Below are 22,669 nucleotides of genomic sequence, written 5' to 3'. Positions count from 1 at the left end.
GAAAAAGGCTGGGGTTCTAAGTATTCTGATTACAAACGTTCATATTACCCTCAGTGTCAGGCCAGGTCCAAGGGGATTAACTATAAATGGGTACAGAGAACTTTCAAGAATAGTCCAGGGCTAAGGGAGAGTACCCAGGGAAGGAACAGACTTGGAAGGGGCTCCTTCCCCATGTCTGGGGTTCAGATCTCATTGCAAAGGCATGGCTGCAGCCCAATGGATGGTGAAGCTTGCTAGGTTTCCCAGGCTAGAGCTGGTCCAATCACTAGGTGAGCGGGAAGCATCCCTCTGGGGTGCAGGCAGGCCAGGTCGAGACCCTGGCTGGGACTGGGGGATAGGAAACACCTCACTGGATCCTAGTGGGCCAAGGCTGCCCGTCCTCCACCAGCCACCACAGATCAGGTGGGCAGGAAACTTCTGAGGCTGAAGCGCAGGCTCCCAGAGGGAGGCCACCTGCTGCTGGAGAGATGGCCATGTGGCCCGGGCTCTTTGCTCACTAAGGGACCGTGTACACCTGGTGTCCTCCACTGGACTCCTTCACAACACTGACAACTGGACGGTATTAACAAGAGGCAAACCGAAGGGAAGAAAGGAGGAATATGCTCAGAGGGCCCAGCTCACTGCCAGCATCGGCAATCACATTAGTCTGCTCGGGCTGATGAAAGCAAGCACCACAGACTAGGCGAGGCAATAGAAATGGATGGTCTCACAGTTCTGGAGGCTACAAGCCCCAAACCAGGGTGTTGGCAGGGTTGGCTCCGTCAGAGGGCTATGAAGGGAGGACTGTTTCAGTCTCTCCATGGCTTGTAGATGGCCATCTTCTCCCTGTCTCCGTCCATGCACCTGTCAAATTTCTTTTATAATGTCACAAGTCACATTGGCAAGAGCCACCCTGATGACCTATTAACTAGATTATGCCTGAAAAGACCCTACCTCCAAGGAAGGTCACTTTTTTTTTTTTTTTTGCGGTACGCGGGCCTCTCACTGTTGTGGCCTCTCCCGTTGCGGAGCACAGGCTCCAGACGCGCAGGCTCAGCGGCCATGGCTCACGGGCCCAGCCGCTCCGCGGCATGTGGGATCTTCCCGGACCGGGGCACGAACCCGTGTCCCCTGCATCGGCAGGCGGACTCCCAACCACTGCGCCACCAGGGAAGCCCGGAAGGTCACATTCTTGAGGACTGAGACTTTAACATAGTAAGTTTGAGGGTATACAATTCAACCCCTAATTGTTGAATTAGGGGTTGTTCAGCGACGAAGGGTAGCTTTGGCAATGAGGGAAGACATTGCTAACTGGCACACTCCTTGTTTTCAGCACATCACCCCACCCTCAAATGCTGCCAGCATTTGCATCTGGAGACCCTCTATTTTACCCTTTCTAGAGAATAAACAGGCTCACTCTGGGATGTTAGAGAGGCAGTTGGCAAGCTGTGCGTTGAAGGGATCTGCGGGTCAAACGGAAAGGTCTAGACAGACTTCCGACTAGTCCTATTTCGGCCTACTTCCAGAGGTACGGAGGTCATATTCATGACCATTTAGGGGTGCTCTGGGGGGGATGCCGAGGTGCTCCCTGGCGTCCCCACTGCTGGTTGAGTCAGGTGTCTGCTGAGTTTTGCTTTCCTGCTTACGGTCTCCTCTGTTGTTCTTTGTGGCTTGATGCCTTATAAATTAGTAAATAAACCTTTTATTTCAGATTTTTTTTTTTTTTTTTTTTTTTTTGCGGTATGCAGGCCTCTCATCGCTGTGGCCTCTCCCACTGCGGAGCACAAGCTCCGGACGCGCAGGCTCAATGGCCATGGCTCACGGGTCCAGCCGCTCCGCGGCACGTGGGATCCTCCCCGACCAGGGCACAAACCCATGTCCCCTGCATCGGCAGACGGACTCTCAACCACTGCGCCAGCAGGGAAGCCCATTTCAGAATAACTTTAACTTACAGAAAAGTAGCAAAGGCAATGCAGGGAGTCGCCCTCATACTCTTCCTCCTAATGCACCATCTCACATCCCCACTGCACCTCTGTCAGAACTAGGAAATTAACCAGCACACTACTGCCAACAGATGTCACCAGTTTTCCCTGATGTCCTTCTACTGCTCCAGGGTCCAACCCAGGACACCGCCCTGCATCACTGCGTCCGGCTGTCAAGTCTCCCAAGTCTCCTCAGACTTATCTTCCTGGTTTTCCACGACCTTTACACTTTGGGAGAGTACTGGTCAGGCATTTGGTAGAATGTCCCTCTATTTGGTTAGTGTGATGTTTTTCTCATGATCAGACTGGGGTTAATAGTTTTGGGGGAAGAATAACACAGCGAAGTGTCCTCATCACGTATCAGGCTACACTAATGTAAAATAACATAAGGGAGACTGATGGTTCATCTCTAGCTCTTAATTCTTCAGCCTACATATTTAATACTTGATGTCCAAAGCATATGCAATACATTAGGAGACAAAATACACATGAATATAATGACATATTAGTCACTGTTCTGTCAAGAAAGAAGGCCACTTGGTCATGTAAAATCAACCTAATACGTCACTGAATTGAGTTTTAAGAAAGTCATTACGTTTCAAAAAATTTTTTCTTCTTTATTTAAACACAGAAGACATTTACAGCATGCAGGTTAACTAAAATTATATGGTGCCTTCCCAAACCAATTATCTTTGAATGTATCTTCAAGCACTGAAAAGAAACCAACATATTCCACAGGTGGACTCAGACTCTATCACCTCCTGTCAAATTGAGAGTTATGCACAGTTTTCTTAAATTAGGCAAATAATTTAATTGATCACCATGAATAAATATTACTTTTACTTCACTGAGTTTCTCTTCTGAACCATTTATCAATACCACTCAGAAGAACATTAATATAGTTAGTCAGAAAAAAAAGACACTGCAAATTGAAATAAGTGTCAATGTTCCAGATGATCAGAAATTTTCATTTGTAAGAGTAAATGCTGTGTTTAATGACCTACCATAGCAAAAGCAGTTCAGTGAAAACAAATTTAGGAAATTCTCTGTACATTTTGTGAAAGTTTGAAATTATAAATAGAAAAGAACCATTAAGATATTTTAAAAACCCTAGCATTGTATACTCTGAACCACATGCTAGTTACAATTCATTGTTACACAGTACCAATACCATGATGTATCTTATAAGAATGAAACTACCATATTCAGACAAAAGAGAGAAAAAAAATTCTGCTTCACTTAAGAATATTGCCCAAAAAGCAAGCTTTCGTTTGAAAACAAAATACAAATGTCTACGTGAATTCAGCCAAACATTTCTCCATTTAGAAAACTATCATCACAAATAGGCGGTAGCACTTTTTTTTAGTGAACTGCACTGCTTCAATCTTGCTGCTCTACAAGGTTTCATCTCAATTTTTGGAGTGTTTCTTTTGATCATTCCTAAAAACAATACAATCACTTTTAAGGTTGCAGATCGTAACAGCAAGGATTTTTGACTGTTAAAAAAATAAATTTATCTTTTAAATCAAAACTATTATAAAAGTGGAAACTGCAACAGTTAAGGAAATAGAAAAATACGCCAATTATGATCTGAGTCTTCTGACTACGGCTCCAAATTTAATACAAATATCTGTATATAAAACTTTTTCGAAAAGTTAATTCTGCCACCCAGATCCTAACACAGAACTTTCCAACTTTCTCTTCTGAGTAACCTTAAATCCCCATTCTCTGCAAATTTCTGCTAACACAGTTGCAGTTACCCACACCCAACTGATGAAGCAAATATTGAAATCTCTTTCCCTGTTACTTTTATAGCTTCTAAAACAAACTACTGACTTAGTTCAATCATCTGAAGAAGAAGAACAGGTACACTTAACAACAAAATTACCAGCTACCGCCAACAAAATAATTTATTTGAAGATTGTTAGTGACTTGCAAATAATTTACTACTTCTAGACTAAACAAGAAATAAATTATAGTGTATGCCTTAGTGTACCAGGTAAAAAACCTCAGGGATTTCAGACCAAAATTTAACCTATATATTTATACATTTACCATATATTTGTCTTGTCCTTCCACATTTTTTCTCAATTTCCATAGGCTATAAATTTAGATCAACCAATATGGTGCTAACAATATAAAATTATGTTTAATCCTATAATATCTTAGTTCACTTCACTATAGTAAGATGACAAATCATTATCTGTCCAATTCTTATATTAATTAGTGGGCTCACCAAAACAAAGCGGGGTGTTTTCATTCCATCAATCTATGTGGATTAAAGCACCGGGAAGAACAGAAATAAATTCCTTTTCCAAACTCTCCTTCTTAAACAAAAGCAAAAGATTTGCTTTTGATACTGTAAAGTATTTCTATTCAAGATAATTCAACAACAGTCATTTCATGAGATAATTAAGTAGCCTTGCTCAGTCTCAAATGTCTAGTTAGGCAGTTTTAAAGGTTTCAGTGCTCAAAGAGTAGTTTTCAGAAGCAAACTTCAGAGATGATAAAGATAATTTTTAACTCCGAAGTCATTTCAAGGGATTTTAATGTACAGTACTGACCTGATATAATTTGTGGGCATGTAGTGTTATAAGTGGTAAAATTTAAGACATTTAATCTAAAGGTTCCATTTCCCCTAAAATATTGTTTTAATAAGAAAAGAAAAACAACAAGCAGTAGCAGCTAGGTAACTTAAACTGAGATTAAAAAATAAACACAAAACAACAAGTACAAAAAGCACAGTCCTGTATGACACAGTTAGGTTGGCACAGTGAAGACTAAATTTAAGACATGAAAGACAAACTGTGTAATAAATAGGGCCACAGTTGTAAACTGTCGTTTTTCCCTTCTAAGACACCAAAATTGCACTCTAGTTGTGTTGGGAAGCAGCAGAGTTTACGAGAAGAGAGGGCAGGAAACAGCTGTACAGGCCAGGTACAATTTATACACTAAAAAAAGGTTATAATTCTAAAGTTCCCAAGGGATACAAGCTATAGTCATTGATATCATGTCCTCTTCATACTTCAATTACTTTTAACACCTGAAGATGGAAGAAAGCACAGAGAAAAATATTTTTATTTATACAAAACTTGTTTGAGATAATCATGAAAAGAATAAAATAAAATATACCAATGAGTTTAAAAACATTTAGCCAACATCTTCGACCACTTTCCCCAAAACTGAAAAGATGGCAACATTAAATGACTGAATTTTTCCTTTTTTAATGCCTCCTAAGCAGAGCCATTTAGGGACAGTACAATATTGAAAGGAGGTCACCCTGCATGTTTTTACTCCCCGCAAGAGCTATGAGTGAGCAGATGTGTAAGTTAGATTTTTTTAAAAAAGAAAAAGATGATTAATAAAATGGCAGCCAGTAGACAGTGGCAGTGACATTAAGCCAAGGACCACTAACTAGCAATGTTATATACATGGCAGCTGTAAGAAACAAAAAGGGGTGGGGTAGGGATAAGCAAGAGGTACATGTGGTGGGGAAAGTGACAGTGAAATAAACAATCCCAGGGACTTCCCTGGTGGTCCAGTGGTTAGGACTTGGCACTTTCACTGCTGTGCCCTGGGTTCAATCCCTGGTCTGGGAACTAAGCAGCTGCAAGCCGAGTGGGTGTGGCCAATAAAATAAAATAAAATAAACAATCCCAGCAGCAGGTGTTACCTAGAGGCATCCTTGTGTTCAGCTGCTTATTTACCTCCATGTTTATTAGAAAACCTCCACCTGTCCAAAGCATTACGCAGTTAGAACCAGCCATGTAAAACTAGGTACTGAAAGTATCAGTATCATTCATACATTGCCATCTTTTCCCAAAATAAACCCAGTGTTTTGAAATGTTTTTCTTAATAATTAAAAAATAATTTAAAAATCTCTACAAAGTATCTAATTTTTTCAACAATTTATCACTTATGTAGATCATATACTCCTCAATCATGGGTTAAGACTGAGCGATGCAAGACTTTAAAAAATAATAACCATTGGACCAGCAATGAAACTGGTAAGTGGTAAGTGGTTATACTTTGATAGTTACTTGAAGTCTTGAAAACCTGGGTTAGCTAGGTTAGCCATCTCCCTCATGTGCTTGAGTGCTGTCACTACACTGCAATCAGCATTCTACTTTCAAGCTAAAACCTAGCTATATTTAACAAAGGCCATGGATTATCCTCTCTGCAAATGAGATAGGAGTTCAAAGTTCACATGTGAATTTTAACGAGGACAATATCCAAAACAGATAAACTTTTACCTGTATTTATAATTATCTTTTGAAAATTCTTTTGCCCAGCTCCACTTCCAGAAAAGGCAGCTTGCATCTACTCAGCACCCGTGCTATACTAGGTAATGACATCTTAACTTGCGTAATTCTCAAGAATGACTTTCATTTTATTAGTAAAGGGACTCAACAAGTTATTAATCCAAAGGGGGAAAAACAGAGGCCATCTCTTAATTGGCAGGAAAACTCCTGTAATGTCTGCTGATGTGACACAATATTAAACACGTATCAACCACAGTGTAGTCTGTAAACATGTTTAAAAGAATCCAATAAATGCTTCTAATAAACAGGGAATAGAGGAACAAGGCAACTACACACAGAAACAACCGAACACATCCGAGGAGGCATATGCTCAAGGAAACTGGCCTAGTCTATTTAGTAAGTCAGTGTCATTAGAAAAGGGGGGGGTGTTACTCTAGATTACAAGAGACTTAAGGGGAATAACCTCATGTAAACATCAGTCCTGGATTATTCCCTGGTGTAGACAAACCAGCTGTAGAAGACTGAGCCACAAATAAATAATTAGAAAAATCTGAATATGGATTGGTATAATGTTAAAAATATTTTGTCAAGTGTGATAATGTTATTGTGGCATGCAGAAAAATGTTTTATTTCAGAGATACATTAAATAGGTCATAAATCTGTAATTTACTTTTACACTTAAGAATTTTTTAAAGAATTTTAAAAGGAATCAAAACGAGACAAATTAACTGTTAAAAAGTAACTTGCTCGGGGCTTCCCTGGTGGCGCAGCGGTTGAGAGTCCACCTGCCGATGCAGGGGACACGGGTTCATGCCCCGGTCTGGGAAGATCCCACATGCTGCAGAGCGGCTGGGCCCGTGAGCCATGGCCGCTGAGCCTGCGCGTCTGGAGCCTGTGCTCCGCAACGGGAGAGGCCACAGCGGTGAGAGGCCCACGTACCGCAAAAAAAAAAAAAAAAAAAAAAAAAAAGTAACTTGCTCAAGCTCATAAAAGTAGAAAAATCAGGATGCAAACTTAGATGGGACTCCAATATCTGTACTCTTTTCACTGTATCAATCCTCCACCGTGTGGACAAAAAACTGTATTAAATTTATGGAAATGTGATTCCTCCAGAATATTGCATAATTTTCCACTCAAACTGAGAGCCAATGTTATGCAAAAACGACAAAGTAAAAAGCAGAATTAAAATAAACTGACTTTAGTACTGTTAGAAACAAACCCAGTCCCTATCTCAGAGTTATCTACTGCTTTTAGTTTCCAAACCACCTACACTCTTGGGATTTGCTGAAGAATTTAATCTGAGTTCCTGTCATATGATAAAATATTAGGCAGCTATAATCAGTCATGCTGTGTAAGAAAATGTTCAGAATATACTGCCAAGCTAAAAAAAGCTGGCTACAAAGTAACATATATAGAATAGCGTAGTATCTTGGTAGTATGTTATATTAGAATGTTTACTAGACACCTTAAACTTTCTAATTTAAAAGTTATAATATGTAAAGAAAGCTCCAGAAGAATATACACAATATATTGGGTGGTGTCTCTGGATGACATTTATCTTCTTGATAATTTTATCTTTTTGATAATTCTTCATCCCCCTACAGGGAACAGATACTACTTGTATTTAGAAACAAACAAACAAGAACTTATAAATCAGTTAGAAAAACCGCTCACAAAAGGTAAATGGGAAAGGACACAGAAATAATTCATAAAAAACATATGTATATAAATGGGCCAATATATATATGAAAAAATCCAAATTCATTAATAAATCAATGAGACGCTTATTTTAGCCTATTAAATTAGAAACTTAAAAACTATTAATACTCAATACTGGCAAAGATGCAACAAAATGCACCGTGTCCTTGGCTAAATACAATTTGGTGCAGTCTTTCTGACGAGCAGTGTGTTAGTATGTGTCAAGAGTCTTAAAAATGTTCATTTTCTCATAATTCCACTTATGGGAATCTTCTGGAAATAATCTGAAAGTGAGGAGGTATAAAAAGATGTCTCATACTTCAGATTTCATACACGGAAATTTCAATTTTGGAAAATTTCAAGTATGGAAAAACTGACATAATTAAATGTCCAGTAAAATAGTTATAAACCACGGTATATTCATTAGACAATACCCAGAGCTTTGAAAAATGACCCAATATTACGTTAAAAACAGTAAGAGCACAAATTTGAATATACATATAGTATGATCTGAACTATGAAAAAACTAGACGAAACCATGCTAAGTTACTTTTATAACCCCATACATTACGAAGAAATCATAACACTACTGTGAGAATCCAAAACACTGCTTAGCCACCAATGGCTGAACATCCCCACGGACAGCTGCGACTCCGAAGCCAGACAGAGAGCACAGACCCGAGGGCGCCACGTGAGGCCACGCCTGCTCACCTCCTCCGCCTCGCACGGCCGGCGGGCCGTTCTGCACAGATGCACCTCCCCCACGAACTGCACTAGGATGAGCCGGAGAAGCTGCTGGATGTTGCCCAGGACGAATAGGTTTAGCTGGGATGAAAAACAAACACTGACTTCAGAACAAATAACACACGACCCCAATGACTTGTTAAAGTCTCTTTTCTTATTTACAACAAATTCCCAAATGTCTTGTTTTTCTTTGCCTTCTTGTTTCTCAGCGAATCCCTCTCTCTTTTTCTTTTCAGTTACATCCTTTTCTCCAGGACCTATACAATCCTTAGCCTCTTAAAAACCTTATTCCTGCATCAATGCCTAGCAATTAAAGCATGAAATACTGTGCATGACATTTTCTTGCAAGTCTCTGCCTGCTTTCATAACATCGCTCTACACAGTTGCTCCTACACCTGACCAGTCTTGCTTGTCTAGTTCTGATTTATCTCCTTGTCCTGTTAATTAAGGTGGCTATTCCTCAATGCTCTGCATTCCCAACAATGCCACTCTTTGGTAAATTAGAAAATACAGACAAAAACCACCGTGACATCACATAACAAATCAATCAGATTACATTCTCAAGTAAATAAAAACATTCAAACCAAAGCAAGGTTTAAAGGTTTTATTGTGTCCTACTAACCAATTTGTGCAGAATGCCCTCTTCTGGCCATATTCTTTGACCTGACTGCTTCCTTTATACGATCTACTTCCTGCTGATAGCGTTTGCGATCGCGAGATGCATTTTCTTTGGCCTCTTTCAGCGCCGACTCTAAAGCTTTCACTCTCTCAGCTGTAGCTCTGAGTCGCTTTTCCAGCTTAGGAAGCTCACAGCGAAGATCTGCGTTATCACGTACCAGCTAAAGGTATATAGGAAAAATAAGGATTCTGACTTTAACGATGATTTGAAAAAACAGAAACATTTCATAATTTCTCTTGAAAGAAAAACTACATTTTATATTAAGGTTTTCTCACTTAGCTAATTTAAATAATTTAGACAGCAACAAAGAATACATATACCCAGAAATATCATCCTCACATATGTTTCTCCCCAAAATATAATTTCATTCAATACTGGGGGACTGGGGAGACTGTTCTTTCTCCCTATGACAATATGCTACAACACAGTGTTACGTCTCTTCATTAAGATACTAATCTGGTGGAAACAAATATCTTTTAGATACAGCAAGACCCACAAGTACACATAAACTTGGCAAGTCCCTTAATAAGCATTGAAAGCAAGAAAGGCTAAAATTCCCTTAACCTCACTCTAGTGCAAACATCAGGTTTCTAGTAACAAAGACATACAACAATAAAGTATGCCAAGAAACTTAAAAAGTAACTGAATCACATATCAAGCCTTAATAAAAAATAAGTAAAAAACCCCACAGTAAGCATTATTTTTAAAAAAATACGAACTGCCTCATTATTGTATTTCAGACTCCGGGGCATTAAATGTATAAAGACTGGGGCTTCCCTGGTGGCGCAGTGGTTGAGAATCTGCCTGCTAATGCAGGGGACACGGGTTCGAGCCCTGGTCTGGGAAGATCCCACATGCCACGGAGCAACTAAGCCCGTGAGCCACAACTACTGAGCCTGCGCGTCTGGAGCCTGTGCTCCGCAACAAGAGAAGCCGCGATAGTGAGAGGCCCGTGCACCGCGATGAGGAGTGGCCCCCGCTTGCCACAACTAGAGAAAGCCCTCGCACAGAAACGAAGACCCAACACAGCCAAAAATAAATAAATAAATTAATTAACAAAGTGGCTTAAAGGTACACAGAGTATAGACATATATTTAAAAAAAAATTGTATAAAGACCAAAAAAAGGGGGGGCGTATTTTAACTCAAAGACTTGTCTACCAGAGATTTAAAAATGACCATGAATAAATTAAGAAAACTAACAGACCTGAAACCCTACAAAGAAAACAACACATGTTTTCACTGACCTCCTGCTAAAGGCTGTTAGGAATATTAACTCCCATAAAAACTGCTAGTTGTTTGTTTATACAATTGCGTGATAAAATAATGGAATGGCTCAGGGTATGAAAATCCTTAGGACTCCGAAGACTCAAATACGTGCCACTCCTCAGATTTTATTGCAGCGAACACAAAATATTCTCCTTGTTACCTGTTTGTGGACTTTGGTGAGCTGTTCGAGATTATTCTCGAGAAAGGAGATTTTTTGCTTCTGAGCAGCACTGCCTCCGGTGTCGTCCGAATCAACCTCGGCGCTCTAGAGCAGACAGGCAAGTGCTATGAGACCAAATAAGGGCAACGCTTACCTCCCCACTCTTATGACAGTGTGAGGCTACTCCACTCAGAATGCAGTTAGACACAGTAAGCACAGTAACACCGACCCAGTATTATTTTAATACCTTTTTAACCCTGGTGGCCAGGTCCTGAACAAAAAGCTTCCGCAGGTTGTGTAAAGTCTGAAGTTCCTTCGCCTTGAATTAAGAAAGCAGTATTGTTAGAAGTAGGTCTTCAAACTGAGTATAACCAGGGGAGGAACCCATTAAATATTCCCCAATCCTATTTATATCCAAGTTTTTCTTACCACCGTCTCTTCCAAACCCTTCAGGTCTTGTCTTGCTTGTTCTCGTCTATCTTGCATAACCCTAAACAGTGGAAGAATATACATTTTCAACTTTGAGTCCATAAATTCTATATTTAGCAGAAATATTGAATCAAATATTTTTATCTGACAGGATCAATGCTTACATTCAAATAAGTAAAAGATCATCATAGTTTTAAAAAACAGCTTACCAATGTCGTGTCTTTCAAAGAAATTTCTATATGCCTTGTAATTTTCTAAATCTATGGTTTATTAGGGAAAAACTGTCCTAATATAGCAATGGAAGCGATGAAAGAAAACGTGGTAGAATTCAAGGAATAAGGAGTGGTTCTTTTTATATTTTAAGAATATGCATTATCATATAGCATACCGATCTTTATCCAAAATAATTCTGATTAACTGAAAACTACAGAGATTATAGCAGACAAAAAACATTTTATGCATTTTAAGTTAACGTTACTCTAAACAAAATTATGGCTGAGATTCAGCAGAATTGTTAAAAAATCAACTCTGAGCTGGTCCTGTTGGTGTGCCCATCCTAACTAACTGTTCCTTTATAAATTGTCTCTGATAAATTCAAGGTATGTGAAAGTTATAATCGTGAGTTTTCTACCTGCTCAGATTATAGAAACTGTGTGTTGACTATACTTTTAGTCAGTAAATCAAAACAAAATAAATGGCAAAAACCTCTGTTCAAAAGGCAAGGCTAAACAATAATGGTCTTTTATTTATGCAAGATCAAATCTGACAAAAATTCAGTTTTTGTGGCAGATCCTGAAATCTTCTAAATTACCAAATGTCATGTTTTAGGTGATTACCAGTGAAATATTAAGACCTGGCTTTCACTAAAGTACAAGAAAGTATTGCAAGTTTTTAGGTATAAATCAAACCAACTCAGAGGGTTTAATAAGAAAAGCACCCTTCAGCCTTCAGCCTGCACGAAGTAAAAACTTCACCCACTGGGTATTTCTGAGTGTAATGCCAGTAACTCTCTCGTTTAGCTTTTATTTTTATACTTGGATTAAGGGTCTACTCACGTAAGTTCACGTAGCTTTCTGCTCTTGTCCTGCTCTGTAGCTTTCAGCTTCTCGTGCTCCGCTCTCAGGCGCCCTTGCTCTAATGCCATCTTCTGGTTCTGGCTGACAAAGTAAAAACCTCGCAGCATCAACATCCCCATCTTCTGGATGTTGCCATTAAAGCTTTCCAACTTTTCAATTCCATAGTCTCACCATTCAAACACAGCAGGCCTCCTCTGTTAGGATGTGCCCCCCAGCAGCGAAGAGGACTGGGCTACGTTCAACTACACAGTACTTTTTATACTTTGGTTTGAAACCATAACTTGATTCTGTATCTTTCATCTCCCTGAATTCTTGTCCCTAAATCCATTAATAAGCCCCATGTCCCAAACTTTGCCATCATTTTTTGTTACTCTCCTCTGGTTCCTACTCAAATCATGATTTGGTTACAGAGCTCAAACTTCTATAAATGCTGTGCTATACGCATATGGTTCTGGAAGTAGGAAAATGTGTCCCAGAAAAATGGAGATGACAACTCCTATTAAAACACGTATTTCTAAAACCCACAATTTCCAATAAAGTTTTTCTTAGTTAAGAGTATTTTTTAAAAGTTAAGGAAATGATTCAGAGGAGACAGTGGTATCTATTTGTAATAGTGGCTGAAGCCGGGAATTCTTTACTTTTTACTGAATATTTACATCAAAAGACCTAAGAACATTTTTCGAAAATTTCCTATGGAACTTAGAAGTTCCACTCATAAATGAAAACATTCTTTATTTTCAAGTCAAAAATTGTTTCAAAGAAAAATGCAGGTTTCTAATAAGGATATACTGTCCACCAGTACTTTCTGCTATCTCAGAGGAAAGCATACTTACTCTTGAAGATCAGTGATAAGTTTTTCTTTTGCCTCGACTTCATCTCTCAAACTACTAATTTGTTTTTGATGCGTTTCTCTGTGGCTTTGGATTTGCTGTTCAACAGCTTGCTAAAATCATTGGGGGGAAAGATATTAAGTCAGATTACTCAAGATTAACAAGGATGAATTAAAACTGTGAGAATCCAATGCTACATCAAACTTGCCTTAACTTCATTTGCAGTCTGAACTTTATTCAAGTGCTCCTTTTCCATTTCATGCACTTTCTCTGTTTGGGTAGGGAGAGAAAACAGAAGAGAGGCAATGAGCCTTAGAATTCTTGATATAAACCAAGGGGCAAATGGATTTTATGAGGCTATGTTCCTTAACAGTACTTGACTTTAAATTATCCAAATGCCAAAAGGTAAATCTTGCTCTCTATGCTCAAGACATACTGACTTGTAACCTTATATTCTTTGTGTTGATATTATGGTTTCCTTTACTTTCTTTGCCGAATCCTGGAACAGATGGGTTAGCACATGGTAGGGAAATGAAACAGCTTTTCCCTGTGTCAGGACACACACACACACACACACACACCCCACTTTATAACTTTGTGGGAAATTCTTAGACTGGCCACTTGAATATTCAAACACGATTTCAAAAATATGTTTCAAAGCCACATTAAAATGTGTTACTATTCCAAGTTACCTGTATTCCTACTAATCTCTTAGTGTGAATGTTGACTACAATTATACTAAAGTAGGTAGTAACTTACAATAGAGATATAACTCATAAATAACTGGAAGTGAGTACCTTGTGCTCGAAGCTGGACTAGCTCTTCACTGAGGGAATCCACAGACTCCTCCAGCTGTCTTTTCTTTTGCTCCACATTTTGAAGGTATTCAGTCAATGATCTGATTTTGGCTTCATGCTTTTGGGAAAAATATACTGCTATGAAGTGGAATAAAACCTCTGACACATACTTTGTTGTCCAAAATATTTGAAAGTAAGCAAGTTTTATCGACATTATCTAAACATATAATACATTGACAGAATAAGATATTTAAACCTAAAATGTTCAGGGGCAAGATTTACAATGATGAAGAATTTAATCAATGAAATGGTCATGTGTACAAGTTTTTTAACACTTACTAAATAAGGCACTAAAGGCTGACATATGAGATAACATTCTTACTGTTATCTCCAACTAACATTAGTACCCTCATCCCTCCTGCTACAATTCCTATCTTGGTGAATGGTCTCACCCATTTAGTTGCCAAAGCCACAAAACCAGCCCTGCATTTTTATTCACCCTAGAATTCTTCTAGATTCTTCAATAGTCACAGCTTTCTAGTAAATTCCTATACGTAACATACACGTTACCAAATATAACCCACTTAAATCATTCATGTTATTTTACTGCAGCTAGAGTAAGAAAAACTAATTGAATTAACCTTTTAATGTTGTTACTCACAATACCCTATGGAAGGTCATTTTTTATTAAAACGTTTACAATAAATAAAATTTACATATGGCTGTTCAAGAAATGAGGAAACTTGGTTCTGTAACACATACTTGAGAGATACGAAGCTGGCAAGCTGCTAACTCCTTTTCATTTTCTTCCATTTTTTTGTTGCTCTCAGTTTGTGTGCTTTCTAGCTGTTTGCAGCGCTTCACCATGGTTTTCACTTCTGACTTCATTTTGCTAATGTAGAGCCTTGCAACAGTGAACTCTTCATCTATCATGCCAGTTCCCTCAGGCTGCTGTGAGAAAAAGGGAAACAGAAATGAAAGACAGAAATGTCTAGTTTGTGTTTACCCAATTAGACTCTAAAATCTTAAACAAAATTAAATATTTTTAATACTACTCAACATTTGTAGGAAGTCTGGAAGCTTTTCTTTTATTGAATATTGTTTTTAATAAAGAGTGAGTAAAGCAGAGCTTAATTTTTGCCTTCCTTACTTTCTAAAACTTAATGTTAATACATGCCTACAAGGAAGATGGATGTAAAGGTAAAAACAAACAAACAACACTAATGAACCCTGCCTCTTTCAATTTTTGGATTTCCTCCTCAAAGGCCCTCTACAGTAAATTCACTGTTAATCATGTATACGTCCCGTTCAAAACTTAACAAATATTGATGTTTAGGTGGCAGGGAAATGATGACTTTTAAGTTCTCCAAGGAGGAACTGTGGTCAGTGTACATTCCTTAGTAACTTTCATTACAAAATTCCAGTACAATATTCAGTGTCAAAAATAAGGAGCTCACATGGCCGCTGGGCCTGCGCATCCGGAGCCTGTGCTCCGCAACGGGAGAGGCCACAACAGTGAGAGGCCCGCATACCGCAAAAAGAAAAAAAAATAAGGAGCTCAGGGGAATTCCCTGGTTGTCCAGTGGTTAAGACTCAGCACTTTCACTGCTGGGGCATGGGTTCAAGCCCTGTTCAGGGAACTAAGATCCTGCAAGCTGCACAGCATGGCAATAAAATAAGAGCTTGACCTTCCTGCTAAAATCTGGAACAAGACAAGACACTCTCACCAATTCTATTCAACACAGTATTGGAAGTTCCAGCCAGAGCAATCAGACAAGAAAAAGAAGTAAAAGGTATCCAGACTGGAAGGGAAGAGGTAAAACTGTCATTATATGTAGATGACATGATATATACTATATATAGAAAACCCTAAAGACTCCACACAAAAACTACTAGAATTGATAAAAGCAATTCAGCAAGGTAGTTGGATACAAGATAAACATATAGAAATTGGTTGCATTTCTTTACACTAACAATAAAACATCACAAAGGGAATGTAAAAAAACCAGTATCTTTTAAAATTGCACCAAAAAATTAAAATACTTAGGAATAAACCTGACCAAGCAGGTAAAAGACTTAACTGCCAAAGCAATCCAGAGGAAAAAGAAAAAGGCAGGAAGCATAACCTTCCCAGACTTCAGATAATACAAAAGCTACAGTAATCGAAACAGCATGATACTGGCACAGAAACAGACATATGGAGCAATGGAAAAGAACAGAGAGCCCAGAAATAAACCCACACAACTATGGTCAATCACACAGCTTTGACACATGAGGCAAGAATATACAATGGGAAAAAGACAGTCTCTTCAGCAAGTGGTGCTGGGAAAGTTAGATAGCCACATGTAAATCAGTGAAGTCAGAATACTCCCTCACATCATACATGAAAATAAACTCAAAATGGCTTAAAGACTTAAACATAAGACATGACACTATAAACTCCTAGAAGAGAACATAGGCAAAACATTCGCTGACATAAATCGTACCAATGTTTTCTTAGGTCAATCTCCCAAGGCAATAGAAATAAAAGCAAAAATAAACAAATGAGACCTAATCAAACTTAAAAGCTTTTGCACAGCAAAGGAAACCATAAACAAAATGAAAAGACAACCTATGGACTGGGAGAAAATATTTCCAAGTGATGTGACTGACAAGGGCTTAATTTCCCAGATATACAAACAGCTCACATAACTCAATATCAAAAAAACAAACAACCCAATCAAAAAATGGGCAGAAGACCTAAACAGACATTTCTCCAAAGAAGACATACAGATGGCCAAAAGACACATGAAAAGATGCTCAACACCATGAATTATCAGAGAAATGCAAATCCAAACTACAATGAGGTACCACCTCACATCGGTCAGAATGGCCATCGTTAAAGTCTACAAATAACAGATGCTGGTGAGGGTGTGGAGAAAAGGAACCCTCCTACACTGCTGGTGGGAATGTAAGCGGCTGCAACCACTATGGAAAACAGTATGGCAGTTTCTCAAAAAATTAAAAACAGAGTTGCCATATGATCCAGCAATCCCACTCTTGGGCATCCCCTTGTGGTTGCCAAGGTGCAGGAGGGGAGAGAGGAGTGGGAGTTTGGGATTAGCAGATGCAAACTATTACATGTAGAATGGAAAAACAAGATCCTACTGTATAGCACAGGGATGTATATTCAATATCCTGTCATAAACCATAATGGAAAAGAATATGAAAAAGAATGTGTGCGTGTGTGTATATGTGAATCACTTTGGTGTACAGCAGAAATTAACACAACATTGTAAATCAACTATACTTCAAATTAAAAAAGAGAGGAAAAAAATAAGGAGCTTGAGAAGGAAGAAATAAACCTGTCTTTGTCTGCAGATGACACGGCTGTTTAAATGTAACATAATATGTGTAAGATCCAGATGACAAAAGAAATCAAAGAAGGACTACATAAATGGGAGACGGTCCATATTCATGGATAGAAGACTCAATATTGAGATGTCAGTCTTTCCCAACTTGATCTATAGATATAATATAATCTTAATCAAACCCCCTCCAAGTTATTTTGTAGATATTGACAAAGTGACTCTAAAGTTTAAAATGGTAAGACCTTGAATAGCCAACACAATATTAAAGAACAACAGAGCTGGAGGACTGATGCCACCCAACTTCAAGACTTACTATAAAGCTAGTGATCAAGATGATGTGGTATTGAAAAACAAACAGAAAAATAGGTCATTAGAAATGAACGGAAAGCCTAGGGATAGACATACACAAATACAGTCAATTAATCTCTGACAAAGGGAATTCAATTCAATAAATTGTGCTGGAAAAACTAGTCATCCACATGTAAATACAGAAAAATTTAATTTCAGAAAAATTAACTCCAAATGGATCATAAACCTAAACGTAAATACAAAACTAAAAAACTTCTGGAAGATAACACAGGAGATAATCTAGGTGACCATGGGCTTGGAGATGAGTTTTTAGATATAACACCAAAACCACAATCCATGAAGGAAAAAAATGGTAAGTTGGACTTTGTTAAAATTAAAAACTTCTGCTCTACAAAAGACACTTAAAAGAATGAAAAGATAAGCCAGACTGGGAGAAATATTTGCAAAACACATACCTGATGAAGGACTATTATCCAAAACATACAAGGAGAACTCTTAAAACTGAAGGTAAGAAAACCAACAACCAAATGCAAATTAAAACAACAATGAGGACTTCACTGGTGGCACAGTGGTTAAGAATCCACCTGCCAGGGCAGGGGACACGGGTTCGAGCCCTGGTCGGTGTAGATCCCACATGCCGCGGAGGAACTAAGCCCATGCACCACAACTACTGAGCCTATGCTCTAGAGCCTGCAAGCCACAACTACTAAAGCCCACGCGCCTAGAGACCGTGCTCTGCAGCAAGAGAAGCCACCCAATGAGAAGCCCGGGAACCACAAGGAAGAGTAGCCCCCACTCGGCGCAACTAGTGAAAAGCCCGCGCGCAGCAACAAAGACACAAGGCAGCCAAAAATAAAAATAAATCAATTAAAAAAAAAACCACAACAATGAGATAATATCACACATCTGTTCGAATGGCTCAAACTAAAAAAACTGATGACCTCAAATACTGGTGAGAATGTGAATAAACAGAACTTTTATTCACTGCTGGATGGAACAAAAAATGCTATATAAGTTTGGGAGACAGTTTGGGAGTTTCTTACAAGGCTAACATAGTCTTAACATATGATCTAGTGAACCATAATGTACAAAACACAAAACAAGTAGAGCTTAAGCAGCACTTACTGATGTTTATTAACAGGAAAAGAACTACATGCAAAACACAAAAATGTCGAGAAGCCTTTTTTTTTTTTTTTTTAAAGAACCTATTTGCAAGGCTGACCTTTTTTCAAAATACTGTAACGGTTCAGTGAAAAAAGCAGTTTAGGTGTCAGGGTATCTGTACTATTATCACTCTGCCACTAGACATAAGCCAGTCTTACTCTTTATTTTCTCTATCTTTACCACTTTTTCACTTAAATTAAGATTATTTGAACATGAAATGGAAGGATTTTTCTAAAAACAAGTCACAAATCTACAAAGCAAATTTTGAACAACACCTTTCTAGTGTTCAGTAATATGAAGGAAATCTACTTTTTCATGCCAGAAGATTCCCACAGAGCTCGATCAATCTCACATTGCTTCACCATAAACAGGACAGGGCAGGATGTTCAGACTGATGGGGAAGAAAGAGCAAGCCATGTCATCCAGCATTTAATAACAACACTTTGCTCTGTTTCGGTGAGGTGAGCCAGCATTAAAAAATGACATGATTACGAGAACGAAGGTCTGCCTCCATCAACAAACAGTAGCTCTGAATAACATCTAACAGAAGGAATGTGTGCTCCACAGTGAAAACTTTTCATTTCCAACTCTTGTTAAACCGGGCTGCTTAGTTGGTTCTCACTATAAACCCAAGTTTAAGTTTGTTCTCTTTGTTACTATAACTAGACTTTAATCAAAAATGGAAGTCTAAACAAATACCTACTACAACATACAAATCTTTCATGTTATGTGTATGTTTTTGCAGTTAAGAGTATTTGGTTTTTTGGTCTAAGTTTTAAAATCTACCAGGTCACAAACTTTTTTTTTTACGACAAGCTAGTGCTAATATAACCAGTATTAGCATCCTGAAAAAGATTATTAGAAAAGAAAAAATAAGTGTGGCAAAATTTTGATTACTGATTAACTCTAAGGTTCATATTATTCTCTCTACTGTTATATGTTTGAATTTTTTCAAAATAAAGAGAGAGAGAGCATTAATTAGCAGTGCTTACCTTTCATCTTTTTAAACATTTAAAGCAATCAAATTCATTCAGTTTACTCCTTGAGCTAATTTTCACTGTTGTTTCAATTACATACTTCCTGTGTGGTAATTTATTAACATAATTTCTAAGCGCAAAATCTTTACACAGAGGAAAAACCAAACATGGGGTCCAAATAAATGTTACTTACTGAGCATGTCTCCCCAAGCACCCCTTATTCTCCTCCTTGTTCCTCGGCTATTTAAAATGAAGTTAATACCATCTACTACAAATGGCTGTTGTGAGGAGGAGATAATGGGTATGAAAAGAGCTCTGTGAAAAATGAAAGTATGAATTGTGTGAAGATTATCATGCTTAATATTTGGTAGTTACAGTTACCTTTACGTCGTTGTTTCCTACAGCGATCCCTATTTCTGCCAGGTCTTTTAGTAAAGATGCCATCATCTCCGCTGCTCGCTTTTTCTGGTGATTGGTCATTTCCTTAAGTTTCTGAAGCTCAGCATCTATACTTGCTAAACTTGCCTAACAGAACCAAAACAAAAGGTACTGTTAAATCTAGTAAATGAAAGATCAATTCAAATATTGACAGGTATTTCAAGTTTTCACCTAGTACTCACAAAACCATTATTTTCTGCTTTCATTTTCTTGAATTCTCTACTGAGTTCTGCGAAAGCTCCCAGCTCAAACTTAAAAAGTATTTTAGGCCTAAGAGACCATATAAAGTACCTATATTGTAATTCCATTAAGGGCAAACAGTTTGTATTATTTCACTCATTTTTGAGATTGGGTAATGTTTTCTACTTAGAAATGAAAACTTCCGAATTAACTATATTCGATTTTCATTTATGACCATAGTATGGCATGTTTGTGGAAACTGAGTCTGAGAAAATAAATGTTAGAATGCAATTGACAGTTTTCTAGATGGCTGGTATGTTTTCTTCATCTGCTTTTTATATACTACTTAGTTTCTGAAAAGAATCCAACTGATAATTACTACTACTTTTGTACTATGATACAAACAATTATCCAGGAGAGAGTGACAAAGTAGCATTACTATCTGAGTTTAATTACTATAATTATAAATTTAAAATACTAGCTGGCTTACCAGCAACAAAGTCACCACAATTTTGAAAACCCAACCGAATCTGGTTGCTTTAAAACTATTCATTATATCACAGATCAGATACTGCATTTTAAATGCAGGTTACTGACTTTTAGTCAATATCTTTTAGTAAAGATACCATCATTTCAGCTGCTCATTTCCTTAAGTATCTCAACAGCAGTATATTGTGTGTTCACTCAGTTTGACCTACAGTGTAATACCAGGTCTAAATTACCAGACATTTTCTCTAGCAGCTGAACAGCAATATTGTAGGCATATAAAAAGATGCAGAACGCTCTAGGGGTTTCTAACTCCTTACCAATACAGTGCTGATATATAAACTGGGACACAAACAGAACTGTCTTAAAGACTGAAATTAGTGACCAAGGACCCACTTTCAGTTTACCGAGTTGTAAGAAACTCTACTGTTCTTCCAAACAGAAATTCGGTTTGCTAATAATGCAACTCAGTTAAGAGTTATAAAGGTGTCTTGATCTCCATGGTATTAAATTGTAACTTCAAGCTAACTGTAAGCTGGGAGGTTAAAAAGGGAAAAGAAACTTCTCCAGGGGCAGGAAGCCTTTTAAAAATGCCATTTCATAGTGCTGACTGCTTTCCTTTAGACACTTGACACGGACAGGGAGATAAATAGTGAGCAGTGATCCTGGGTGCAACTCTAAATGTGATTCCTAAACAAGAAGTTAGCATTAACAACAAGAAAACTTTTAAGAAAAAGACCTCATCCATGGTGATACTCAAAATACTGCAGCAGCAATCACAGCTATATACTATTTCTGGCTTCACTGTTGGGGGGCAGCAATTCCCGCCTTACAGCTATGAAAACAAAACCCTCATCCCCTGGGGATCACAAGGAAGATCCAACTACACTGTCCTAGGAAGGCACTGGTCCGAGTGCTGAAAACGTAACAGTGAACAAAACATAAGTTACATGAAGTTACATATTCTGCTGTTTTATTTTTATGTGCACATTTTTAATTCTAGTTTGAACAATTAGCTAATAACTTTACTGAGCAACTAGAAGCCAACTTTTACTTTTTTAACAGAATAGTATTTGGAATAGTCAATATGTTTTAAAATAGCATTTAATTACGTATTAATAGATGTTTAGAAACTAAAAAGATAACCCTCCTCCCTCCACCTTTAAGGCTTCATATATGGGAGGAAATAAAGTTGACACTTGAGTTCCTTAAGAACTGACGTTATCAATTTTGAGTTTATATAGAAATAAGTTACTTAGGTAATTTTTCAATTAATAATACTTGTAGTATAGTATTAGGAAAGAAAACTATATCCTACCGATTTCTGATTCAGCTCATCACTAAGTAATTCATATTCCTTAGTTTTGTCTTCAACTTCCTGAGACTTCTGATCATAGTTGACAGCAAGTTCCTCTAAGGCTTGTAAAACTTCCTTTACTTCTTCTTTAGAGGCATCATTTTCTGCCTGAAGACGATTCAGCTCAGCCTGCATATTATCTTGATCCCTTCTGGTAGATGCCAGAAGCTATACAAAGGAATAAAAATATCTGTTTTACCCAAAGTACACAGTTTTTTAAAATGTATACAAGTTAAAAATAACCTATTTCCGTTATCATTTGCAAATCACAAAGGGAATGAAATGTGGATGTTATTATGCATGGTAACATTTATTCATTCAACCGATTTCCTGAATGCCTACTATGTGCAGGCTCTGTGCTAGACACTGTGGGAGATGGCAAAGAAATCAAAGATTTCTTTGAGGAATCTAGTGGAAGAAAGACAGGTACACAAATAAATGCAATACAAGAAGAAATGTAAGAGCCATAAAGGAGATAGGACATGACAAAGTGCTTGGTAGTATA

General features: G+C 37.9%; 1 protein-coding gene across 1 annotated transcript in view; it reads right to left on the bottom strand.

The window, feature by feature from the left end:
* Positions 1-2,557: 2,557 nt before the first annotated feature.
* KIF5B (kinesin family member 5B) overlaps positions 2,558-22,669 on the bottom strand; it is a 45,251-nt gene continuing 25,139 nt past the window's right edge. Inside the window, exons 14-26 of the mRNA XM_060097797.1 lie at positions 22,126-22,332; positions 20,085-20,228; positions 14,666-14,854; positions 13,904-14,021; positions 13,315-13,376; positions 13,110-13,219; positions 12,256-12,357; positions 11,201-11,261; positions 11,019-11,090; positions 10,772-10,876; positions 9,288-9,504; positions 8,633-8,746; positions 2,558-5,004 (exon numbers count right to left, since the gene is read on the bottom strand). Coding sequence (XP_059953780.1) covers positions 4,988-5,004; positions 8,633-8,746; positions 9,288-9,504; positions 10,772-10,876; positions 11,019-11,090; positions 11,201-11,261; positions 12,256-12,357; positions 13,110-13,219; positions 13,315-13,376; positions 13,904-14,021; positions 14,666-14,854; positions 20,085-20,228; positions 22,126-22,332 — 1,518 coding nt within the window. The 3' untranslated portion in view covers positions 2,558-4,987. The remainder of the gene's footprint in view (positions 5,005-8,632; positions 8,747-9,287; positions 9,505-10,771; positions 10,877-11,018; positions 11,091-11,200; positions 11,262-12,255; positions 12,358-13,109; positions 13,220-13,314; positions 13,377-13,903; positions 14,022-14,665; positions 14,855-20,084; positions 20,229-22,125; positions 22,333-22,669) is intronic.

The sequence above is a fragment of the Mesoplodon densirostris genome, chromosome 4 (genome assembly GCF_025265405.1).
Source record: "Mesoplodon densirostris isolate mMesDen1 chromosome 4, mMesDen1 primary haplotype, whole genome shotgun sequence".
Taxonomy (NCBI): Eukaryota; Metazoa; Chordata; class Mammalia; order Artiodactyla; family Ziphiidae; genus Mesoplodon; species Mesoplodon densirostris.
This window is presented reverse-complemented; position numbering and strand designations above follow the sequence as displayed.